We start from the raw sequence: 12394 nt of genomic DNA on the forward strand, positions 1-12394 counted from the left end.
TTATTTCGAAGATTGCGAAGGATTTCACTGACCCATACTGCTTGAAGTCCTTATATTGCGCTTTAGTACGACCAATTCTCGAAACTGCAGCCGTTGTTTGGACTCCAAATGTGATTTTCTGGAATTTGAGGATTGAGCATGTACAGCGAAGATTCATCCGGGTGGCCTTGCGTCATCTACCTTGGCGCGATCCATTGAATCTTCCTGCTTACCCGGATCGATGCAGACTTTTAAGCCTGGACACTCTTGAGAGAAGACGCATAATACAACAGGCAATTTTCGTATCAAAGCTGTTCAATGGGGAAGTTGATTCTCCTCGGCTACTTTCATTACTGGACCTTCGTGCTGCTCAACGACCTCTCCGACAGCGATCTTTGCTACAGAACAGATTTCATCGTACTTTATTCGGATACAACGAACCGTTGTCGTCGATGATTCGAACTTTCACATTGGTGGAGGATCTATTTGATTTCGGCGAGACATCTAGCCGCTTTAAAAACAGATTAACTAGTTCGTCGATTGTATAAATAATTGTACTATATTATTATATATTTATTCATTAAGACCACAGATGTCAGATGAATCAGATTTAAATAAATAAATAAATAAATAAATAATGATAATATAAAGCAAACATAAAAAAATATACATTTAAAATAATAGAAAATAAAACAAGAAGCGCTCCCGGCAGCAAACAGCACTCCATCCGAAACCACATCCCCCCATCCACTCTATTCAACCGAAACCACTCCACATTCCGTTTTGCCTGCCAAGATCGGGTCGATGAAATGTCAACAATCGACCTCAAATTATGCCACCTTGCAATCGAGTTATCGACCTTTCATATGCATTCATCGAACAACTTGACGCCACTTTTTCGCCAACATGTGCAAGGCGTCGACCTGTTTGCTGCGCTGCTTTCAGCACTGCTTGCTGCTTGTTTGTATTGGTTTGTTATTGAAAATGAAAAGGAAATACATTGATCGATTTTAATCATTTTATTGAAAAAAAATAATTAAAATCCATGTATAATAAAAATAAGGTATATAATGGAATCGGTGCATCCGGGTTGTCTGGATTGACGATTCAAATCCGACTGAGTACATTGATGAATACCTCCTTGCCCTTGATGACACAGATATGTGGCTGAGGAGGATTCTTCAATGTGCGTGAAGCACGGGATCTCCGATGGGGAAAGTTGCTCGAAATACTATCGATGGCCAGGTCCTGCTGCTGTTGCTGTTGATGCTGTTCCCCGGAATAGCACCCTGGACTTAAAGGATACTGCTGCGGGAAAGCTGATGCTGTTGGCTGGTGTGACAGAAGTGGAAATAAGCAATGTGGTGATGAGGGAAATCATTATTCTCATTCGCCGATTGATTGAGTCGGATGTATTCATAGCTGAAACAAAATAAAATGATTAGTAAGTGAAAAGCAGAAATGAATTCCCTACTCACCAGTTGTATGATCCGGATAAAAATGCGAACATTAAAATATCATGCGATTACGTTCGCTTACCTCGTCTATTTTCATTCTACTATACAACGGAATCAGTGCATTCGGGTTCCTCCGGGTGGTAATTCAGCTGAGCAAGTTGATAAATACCTCCTTGTCGTTGAGTTTTCGTGTCTCAAGAGGATTTTTGAATGTGCGCGAAGCACGGAACCTCTAATGGGGAAAGTTCTCCGCAATACCATACCATGGACAAATTCTGCTGCTGCTGCTGTTAATGCTGTCCCCCGGCATTGCCAACAGGGGTTGGAGGTTACTGCTGCAGGAAAACGGATGTTGTTGGCTGCTGTGATAGAAGTGGAAATCCGCACTGTGGTGATGGGAGAAATCATCTTTCTCACTTACCGATTGATGGAAGCAAACGAGTCGAATGTATTCATAGCTGATAAGACAAGATAAAATAATTAATAATTAAAAAGCCGAAATATATTTCATACTCACCAGTTGTATGATCCATTTGTTTTTGTTTGAGATGACAATTTAGCGGAGTGGAAAAAAGAACCACCAGTGATGCCATTTGGTTTGTTTAATTATTCAGTATTTTCGACTAACGAACTATCCGCGTTGGCGATATTGGGGAATAGGCATGACAGTATGGATTTGCAGAAGGAATGAATACACTTTTAAAATGAAAATTATGAATGAACATGATTTTTCCTTAATCAAATTAGTACTCTATGTAAGTGAAAATCACCATTGCCATTGCCCACAATCCAATCGACGAAAAAAACATCGACCTAACAACGACCGTAACGCTGTTACCTATTCACGTGAATAGGTAACAGCGTTACGGTCTTTGCCCACAATCCAATCGACGAAAAAAACATCGACCTAACAACGACCGTAACGCTGTTACCTATTCACGATGACGACGATTAGGTATCGACATCTGGATACGGCATTAGTTTGTATGAGGCAAACTATTCTCTATCATATTAGTCGGCCCGAATCAGTTTATATTTGCTAAAATTTGTATGAAATTTTTTTCTTGGCATAATTTTTTCTACTTAAAGTACGTTGTCATGACCCTAATTTGAATTATTTTCTATAGACGTTCAGATATTCTCAAAAAAACTTGTCATTATAATATAAAATTATCTCAAAACATATTTTTTATGACGTTTTTTCACCACTTGCAGGCATTGGTGATTTTCACTTACATAAAGTACTAATTTGATTAAGGAAAAATCATGTTCATTCATAATTTTCATTTTAAAAGTGTATTCATTCCTTCTGCAAATCCATACTGTCATGCCTATTCCCCAATATCGCCAACGCGGATAGTTCGTTAGTCGAAAATACTGAATAATTAAACAAACCAAAGGGCATCACTGGTGGTTCTTTTTTCCACTCCGCTAAACTGTCATCTCAAACAAAAACAAATGAATAATACAACTGGTGAGTATGAAATATATTTCGGCTTTTTAATTATTAATTATTTTATCTTGTCTTATCAGCTATGAATACATTCGACTCGTTTGCTTCCATCAATCGGTAAGTGAGAAAGATGATTTCTCCCATCACCACAGTGCGGATTTCCACTTCTATCACAGCAGCCAACAACATCCGTTTTCCTGCAGCAGTAACCTCCAACCCCTGTTGGCAATGCCGGGGGACAGCATTAACAGCAGCAGCAGCAGAATTTGACCATGGTATGGTATTGCGAAGAACTTTCCCCATTAGAGGTTCCGTGCTTCGCACACATTCAAAAATCCTCTTCAGACACGAAAACTCAACGACAAGGAGGTATTTATCAACTTGCTCAGCTGAATTACCACCCGGAGGAACCCGAATGCACTGATTCCGTTGTATAGTAGAATGAAAATAGGCGAGGTAAGCGAACGTAATCGCATGATATTTTAATGGTCGCATTTTTGACGTAGGACTACGTCTAACCGGAAGATATAGGGGGTGAAATGGAAATCTAGGCACTGAACAAGTAGGAAAAAATGCAAGATTTGGAACGCTTATAACTCGAGCATTTCTCAATAGATCGCAAAGGTTTTTGCATCAATTGATAGGAAATATATCTACGCATCTATCATAACGAATAACATTTCATTTTTCTTGAGATAAAAAATTGAATAATTGTGAAATATCTAGCATTGTCCAAATGCACAAATGCAAATCGTACCGACCAAAACGGGCAACCAGAGCAGCAGCGAAATAGAATGAAGCACGATTGGAAAGGAAAAAGAAAAAATATGAGCGAAACATTGGTCGCAGTCTCACACATGCGTAATTCTCGAGCCAGCCAGTCAGCTTAAAAATCCCCGCTCCGCTGCCGTAACGATAGAGACGAATGAACTCTCAGAGTTTAAAGTCTCTTTAATTCAAGACCAGCCAGCCGTAACGATCATTCTCATTCAAACCGTACACCACATTAGTTCGCATCAAAACACATCAACAAACCAACCCAAGCAGCCATGTCTGGACATGGCAAAGGAGGAAAAGTGAAGGGAAAGTCAAAATCCCGCTCGAACCGTGTTGGTCTGGATTTTCCCGCAAGGGTAGCTAGGCCGAGCGCGTTAGTACCAGTGCACCAGTCCACCTAGCCGGCGTTATATAGTTTCGACCGCCGAAGTGATCGAGTTAGCTGGCAAAGCTGCTCGCGACGATAAGAAACCCCGCATTCGGAACAGAACACATTCGGTTCGGTGGACATCAAGACAACAGGCAGTTGCAGCGAGTGGCGAGTGGCAAACGCAATCGCAAAACGGCATCAGGTAGCAGAAAAAAAAAAGTTTGTTCTTTATACAAACTGCTTTGGTGGCAAATCCAGAACAAGGCGGAATCGAGGGCGTTCGAAAATGGTTTTTTTTTCAAAACCACGAGTACTAAGTTTTCTAAATTGGAACCATTCCATAAAACAATGCGCTTTTCAGGGCCATTAAACCTTCCAAAAAAGAGTTTAGGAAATACAGTTCAATGCTTTCTAAAACAAATGGTCGTGATGGACGTACATGGGGATCAAAGACAATGTAAACATGTATTCCATGTACGGAGCTAGGTGGTGAGCCTTCATAAAAAAACGCAAAAACACAACGCCAAAGGTTCTTTTCAGAACCACCAACATGTTCATAAAGAGTAAACAGTAAACTAATCCGTTTTTCAGGTAGATAGGTAGGTATTCACGTAGGAGAAGAAAATAAAACAATATATTTAAAATACATATTTAACAAAAGCTGTCCCCTTTGTATAGTCCTACGTCACTCCGGTTATGTCCCCGACATTACCCACCCGTCTTTTTATCCGGACCATACAACTGGTGAGTAGGGAATTCATTTCTGCTTTTCACTTACTAATCATTTTATTTTGTTTCAGCTATGAATACATCCGACTCAATCAATCGGCGAATGAGAATAATGATTTCCCTCATCACCACATTGCTTATTTCCACTTCTGTCACACCAGCCAACAGCATCAGCTTTCCCGCAGCAGTATCCTTTAAGTCCAGGGTGCTATTCCGGGGAACAGCATCAACAGCAACAGCAGCAGGACCTGGCCATCGATAGTATTTCGAGCAATTTTCCCCATCGGAGATCCCGTGCTTCACGCACATTGAAGAATCCTCCTCAGCCACATATCTGTGTCATCAAGGGCAAGGAAGTATTCATCAATGTACTCAGTCGGATTTGAATCGTCAATCCAGACAACCCGGATGCACCGATTCCATTATATACCTTATTTTTATTATACATGGATTTTAATTATTTTTTTTCAATAAAATGATTAAAATCGATCAATGTATTTCCTTTTCATTTTCAATAACAAACCAATACAAACAAGCAGCAAGCAGTGCTGGAAGCAGCGCTTCAAGCAGGTCGACGCCTTGCACATGTTGGCGAAAAAGTGGCGTCAAGTTGTTCGATGAATGCATATGAAAGGTCGATAACTCGATTGCAAGGTGGCAGCATTTGAGGTCGATTGTTGACATTTCATCGACCCGATCTTGGCAGGCAAAACGGAATGTGGGTGTTAGGTCGATGTTTTTTCGTCGATTGGATTGTGGGACGCCATTGCCGTCCTCGTTTCCCACGATCGAAAAAGAAGCGCAATGCAAATAGTCATGGATTCTATGCAGCTTAACGATTTCATTGCTAGGCTCGTATCGAAAATGAAGCAGCTTTCTCCTATTCTTCTTTGTGCACCGAGAATGGCTACGCTCAGTTCTGGTTAGAAATAGTTGCAACTTGCTGCCGCGCGACTATCTTCATCGTTTGTCCGCAGCACGAAGAGAATACTATTTGTTCCTTCGCCTCAGGGTGTATGACTAATGTCACCCCTGGGAAAAAGTGAAAAAAAAAAGATTTTTCGGACCACCTTTGAATGGAAATGGGTAGCGTAATAAACAATAAAAAAAATGCGGGTCTAATGTTTTGCGATAAACAACAAAATTACCACTTTTGACGAAAATCTGAGAATCACTATATCGGTTTGGAATGGAATGGCTGTGTAGATATAGATGAAGAAAGACGATGATCATCATAAAGGTCTTCGATGTGAGTGGAACAGAATAGGATTGTTACAATTGGAATAAAAGAATATAATTTTGGGGAGTAGAAATCTTAAAAATGCCGAAATTATAAAAAAGCTGAATAAAACTGTGAAAGTTTAAAAAAAAGTGGATTTCTTGCATTTGGCTGTTTCGCTCACATGCCAAAAAAAAATGGAATATACAGGGAAACTTCGATAGAACGTACATTTTACCTCGATATAACGTACACATTGTCAAAGTGTAAAGGAATTATTTTTTGAATATTTTTTTTTCTGAAAGAACAATACATTATCTGTATTGTTATACTAAAACATATTTTGTACCTTCAACCAATCCCGAAATACAGCTGGTTTTGTGATTCCGGATTTTAAATGAATTAAGCTTCAATCAACAGTACGAAGGGAAATATCACGAGAAATGTTTGCTTCGTCTTCTAATTGAATTTATTCATTAACTTTACCCAAACAGCAACACAATAATTATACGCTGTATCGAATTGCACGTAATATCGAAGCTTATATGAAAATGAAATTAATTTGATACAACGTACAATTATTGTGTTACTGTGTTACTCTATTGTGTTGCTGTATGTATTGTTTATCGATGAATAATAAAGAATTCAGAAACGTAGCTTATAATATAATATATATAATATAATATTATAATATAATAATATAAGCTACGTTTCAGAGTTCTTTATTATGCTTCGATATAACGTACTATTCGATACAACGTACAATTTTAAAAGTGAAATGTACGTTATATCGAAGTTACCCTGTACAGGAAAAAAGGTCTATTAGCTATTCGATATTCACCAACGTTTACATGGAGGAAGTCATTCTTTGAGTCTGGTGGGATTGGGAATTCTGTTTTATGATTTTGGAAAGAATCGACAACACGAGGAGATGGCACTCTTGAGTCTGGAGAAGATGTACAACCGAACTTGGATTCTGAAGACATTGACAGACATTGACAGGTGATAGACGGCAATCTGGTGCACTTTGTGAAAAATCTTGCGAGAAACCGGACCTTCGAGGTGTGCCATACAAATGAAGCATAAATTTCTGCATATCTCAAGAACTAATTAAGCAAACGAAACCAAATTTGGCATGTGATGGTTTTAGGAGGCAAGAAACGTTTCTATGGTGAATCGACACTCCTCCGTCCTCTCTAAGGTAGAGGCCATACAAATGAAACACAAATTTCTGCATAACACGAATAACTAATAAAGCAAATGGAACGAAATTTGGCATTGGGTTTTTGGGTTTTTGGGGTGCCTTAAATTTTTCTATGGTGGTTAAACTTCTCTTTCCTAAGGAAGGAGTGGGTAGGGCTGCCATAAAAATGAAACATAAATTTCTACAATTACATAGTGACAAGCGTTGTTAGTCTATTTGATGTTTGCGTTAACGAAATTGATCTTTGATTGAAAGTGGAAATGGATTTAAATGTGATAAAACGCACTTCTATATCTTCTTCTATCTATATAAATAAAAATGGATCGCCGAATATAAGAGCAAAACTCGAGCAAGGAATTGCCCGATGTCTATCATATTTTCTGTATCAAACATTTATTCCATGTAAAGGAGAAACATGTTATTTGCAAGTGGTTTAAAACATCATGAACGAGGATTGTGTTTGAAAATATTGGGCCTGACCACGAACGTTACCTCACGGTGAAAAAGAGATGATTTGTATGCAATTTGTATACCCTTCCTTTCAATTTCACCGTGAAGTAACGTTCGTGATCAGGCCCATTATTAAATATTATTATAATGACGAGTCTTGGTAGAAGTACTAGGAATTTTATAGTGAAGGCAATTTCAAAGGGTCGATTAGAAGATCAATCAATGAACAGTTCTGCGATTGGACCCATGGGCGTGCGCTTAGTAAGAAAACGTGATTGTTTGAAGGTATTGATAAAAAAATAATTTTGAGCGGGACGAAGTTTGCCGGGTAAGCTATTGAATTATAATCAATAAGATAATTCGCTCAAACCTTTGAATGGGAGTGAGTCTCACCATAATGTAGAACTTATAATACATGTTTTTCTTTAAATACTTTTGTCATACTGAATAATCCACATGTTTTCTTTTATTGTTTCTATTTTTCAGAACACAACTTCATCCAAATTAATACGAAAAACAAGCATTGAGAGAGAAATACCGCACGCTTCGCTAAATCTTCCAAGAACCAGTCCTTTAGACTCCGGGGCGGGCAGCTCTCGGTCTAACAGCCCTCATTCGCAACAACAGTTAGCATCTGGGAGAGCGCAGTTTTCCCCGTCTCCTTGTCCTTCTAATTTAAGTGACGTACCTCCTTTACCACCACCAAGATGTCCATCTACTCCGTCAACACCCCCTCCTCTACAACAATTTCTCAAACGCATGTCTCCTGCATCCGTGACCACTTCGCGTAATGGGCAATTCCAATCACAAAGTCCTGCTCGGGGTACGTCGCCTATATCCACTAATAGCAATATGAGGCAGCCAATAATCGTACAAAATGGACCCCAAGTTCAACAACAATTGAACCAACAGATGTCTGCATTTTACAGCAGCAATTCAGTAGAACCCCCTCCGCCCTATCCTTTATCGCCTATAAATCAGGTCGCACCGCCAAGCTATATAGCTTCGATGCAGTGCCGTCAAAGCCCTACTCAATCGTCACAAGATTTCCGTAAAAGTCCTAGTTCTGGTATATATTCAAGTGCCTCAGCAGGATCCCCCTCCCCGATAACTGTGCCGCAAGGAGTGATTTGTAATATTCCAACTACAAAACCTGCTGTTTTATCATCATCGAGAAACACGCGTTCATCTAATTCGCAACATCCCATCATTATGCATTCGGTGAAATCAACGCAAGTTCAAAAGCCAGTATTGCAGACAGCTGTAGCTCCTGCATCTCCAACTACTGGCAGCGGTTTGAATCCAGTGCAAAATAGTTCAACTTCTACGCCTCCGCCTCCATCCTATGCCACTTCGCTACAACAAAAGAAAACTACCAACAAAACTGTGAATGTGTTATCTAATCCACCTCCAATTTCAACTGGAAGTGGTCGACAAAGTGTATCTTTCGCCACAAATGCTATGACTGGAAATGCTGCAGATCCTCGAGCATTATCGGGCAATAGCAATGTAGACCCACCGTCTTACGATACAACTATGACGTTGAAGCAAAACCAGCCCCAATCGCGAAATTCACAGCTTCCGCCACCCTATTCCGAGGGTAACAGCAGTTCCTTAAGTGGAAGCTGCATCAATAACTCAAATGATGTTAATACTGGCTACAATGCACATAGCAAAAGTAATTGTAATCTCAACATCATTAATCCTGCTAATACTAATAGTCAATGCCTTAATAATTATAATCATAGTAATTATAACAATGAGGATAATAATGATAGTAATAATAATCATAATGATATTGCTGCTATTGATGGAAATCATTATGAAACCAGCGGCGCCATGAATAGCGTTAATATTAGTAGTAATAATGATGATAGCAGTAATAATAACAATAGCAATAGTAGCAATAACGACAATAAAAACAATAATAATAATAATAAAAGGAATGGTGATAATGTCGGATGTGATGGCAGAAATTATAGTGAAAATTTTAAATACGGCGTATATGCGGGCACGAAAATGTACGAACCTCATTCATCGGGGATGACGAAAAACGCTGTTAGCAGCAACAGTGGTAAACACATAAATTTGCCGCCGAACAGTACTCTTTATGCTAAGGTCAACAGTCAACAAATAGAACCTTCCAACAACAAAAACAACCTTAACCATAATTATCGTTCAAACGCAAAATCAAACTACTTGTCCGAAAACCAAGATAGTGGGCTGGCGAAGAACATTGGACAACAGAGTGAGATTTCGAAAAAAATCAAACATCAATCGCCGATTCCGGAACGGAAGAACATTTCTAAAGAGAAGGAAGCCGAACGTTCTGAGTGTAAAGTGCGACATTACTCTCCTCAAGCATACAAATTTTTCATGGAACAACACATTGAGAATGTACTAAAGTCATACACGCAACGTAACTTCCGCATTAAACAACTCGAAAGCGAAATGTCCAAATTAGACTTGCCAGAAGAGACGAAAATTGAAATGCGCAAACTCCTCTGTCAGAAAGAGAGTAACTACATTCGCTTGAAACGTGCAAAAATGGACAAATCAATGTTTGCTCGCATTAAAACAATAGGAGTTGGTGCATTTGGGGAGGTAACACTAGTGAAAAAAATTGATACGCCGAACCATTTGTATGCAATGAAGACTCTCAGGAAGGCAGATGTACTGAAACGAAACCAAGTAGCTCATGTGAAAGCTGAACGTGATATTTTGGCTGAGGCGGATAATGAATGGGTCGTTAAACTGTACTATAGTTTCCAAGATAAAGATAATCTGTATTTTGTTATGGACTATATTCCAGGTGAGTTATCGATTTTAACAATATTTTGTAGTATAAATCATATGATTTCATTTAATTAGAAATTTCTCGAAAACTTTTACTTTTGGTAGAATCTTATTTCCATAATACAGCAAGGCTTTATCTCAATAGCTTATTTGGAGTCATACTTGAGTTATACGTTTAGTAGGATTCGATCGATTAAATGTGGCTATTGAAGATTGGAGGGTAAAGTTATTGAGGTAAAGGTGATAAAATCTAAACGTTAAAAACGTACGAAACAAACACGATTGTCATTCGGAATTTGAAATATTTTGGCGATGGCGTAGAGTACTGCGGTGCTAAGGTGCCTAACCTAACTGTTGTCGTCTAATAACTCTTGAAATAAAAGCAAATAAAATCCAGTTTGCTTATCAAATTGTAACTATATAATAACCTTCGAAACGTAGTACAAGAAAATCTCGAGTTTTGTTTGTAGTTGGACAAACACCTATTTTAATACAAAATGACAAATGCGAACTTTTGCCCCATAGTGGGGTGGTTTCATGGGTAGAAAACGGTGGGTGTTATGGTCGAACATGATTTTGTTATGTGTTGATTCATTCTTGGCACCTAGAAATATGATAACAGGCCATCCATATACCACGTGTAAATTTTCAGGACGGAGGAGACTGACAATATAAAATATCTGAAAATGTCCAACATTTGAAACAGAATTCTTTATATGTTTATAAACACATTGTGACCTTCGCCTGATTTATTTGAAAAACTAATCGTTGGAAAAAACAATATTTATTTGAAGTTAATTGTGAAAACATAAACATAAACGAAACTTAACCGATATTGAATTGAAAATAGAAATATTTTTCATTTGAAATTCATTTTGAATTATTTTTGAACTTATTTTTCTTCTCATCTTGGATTTCGGTTCTGGGGATTCCGACGCTTTACCTTGGAGCTCTGTTGCTTCGTTGCACTGTTGTGAGGTTCGAACAGACAGACGATGTCTCGTGAAGCTAGAAGTCCAATCTCTTCTTGCCAGTTTTGCAACTTGGTTGAATTCGTGCTGGAGGTTGTTGGCTTCCGTAAAATCAAACGCCAGGCGCCGTAAATCTTTGAGAGTCGTGCCACAGAAGCTTTGTCCAGTGCTCTGCAATGGTTCGCAAGATCCTCTGAACCGCCCTAGGTGCTGGCTGGCACATTCCAACAGAAGTAGAAATAACAATAAAAGAAGATCCAAATCATAAATCACTGACTGATATGAACCTCTTCCTCAGAGCTGATTCAGAAATACCGAGGGCAATCCTACGCTTCAAAACTCCCTCCCGAAGCCTCTGTCAGGCAAAAATGAAAACATTTTTTTGAGAGAAAAACGACGGCGCGAGCTTTTGCCCCACATTTGCCAGCCTTGTTATCGAGAACACTACCGGTTTCCTCGAACTTCTTCACAAGACGTAAGATCACATTTTTTCGGCCATTTACGACGAGAAATGTTGAAATTCTTACCATAAGAGGACAAAGTTCTATTGAGGCTTCGGTTGCTCTTGTAATCCGATTTCACTAAGAATACACGTTCTTGTAAATTGTACATCTTGACATTAAAAGCCATCCGATCAGACTGAACGAGTAGCCGAATATTATCGTCCCGAAGTGGGGAATGTAGTGCAGTGCCGAAAATATTCACGTTCACGGCATTCAAATACGGCGAATTTCAGCCTGCCTTGTATTGACAACCTACTGCTCAAGCGAGAGTCGATAAATATGGAACAACACTATCAATGAACACCAGTGCAATGAACATCAACATCAGCTTGCCATAAAGTTAATTTTTCATTTGCATATTCATTTTCACCATGATATTCGTAACGTCGAAATTGAATATCATTGCGTGTTAGTGAAAATCAAAGCATAAAATTCAACGTCAACTTATTGAGAGTAAAATCGATTAATGGTAAAGGATAGCCATTT

At 38.9% G+C, this 12394-nt stretch overlaps 1 protein-coding gene and 1 long non-coding RNA gene across 4 annotated transcripts in view; one reads left to right on the top strand and one right to left on the bottom strand.

The window, feature by feature from the left end:
• Positions 1-12394, top strand: part of LOC129761775 (serine/threonine-protein kinase LATS1) — a 315887-nt gene that overhangs the window by 151297 nt on the left and 152196 nt on the right. For all 3 annotated transcript variants that reach the window (XM_055759536.1, XM_055759534.1, XM_055759537.1), the window contains one exon: positions 8125-10450. In XM_055759536.1, the coding sequence (XP_055615511.1) occupies positions 8125-10450 (2326 nt within the window). The remainder of the gene's footprint in view (positions 1-8124; positions 10451-12394) is intronic.
• Positions 1028-2009, bottom strand: LOC129761778 (uncharacterized). The gene is made up of 3 exons (XR_008740470.1): positions 1954-2009; positions 1458-1894; positions 1028-1401 (listed from the first exon to the last, which is right to left on the bottom strand). It is a non-coding gene; the product is annotated as an uncharacterized LOC129761778 (long non-coding RNA).

Source organism: Toxorhynchites rutilus, chromosome 1, assembly GCF_029784135.1.
Source record: "Toxorhynchites rutilus septentrionalis strain SRP chromosome 1, ASM2978413v1, whole genome shotgun sequence".
NCBI lineage: Eukaryota > Metazoa > Arthropoda > Insecta > Diptera > Culicidae > Toxorhynchites > Toxorhynchites rutilus.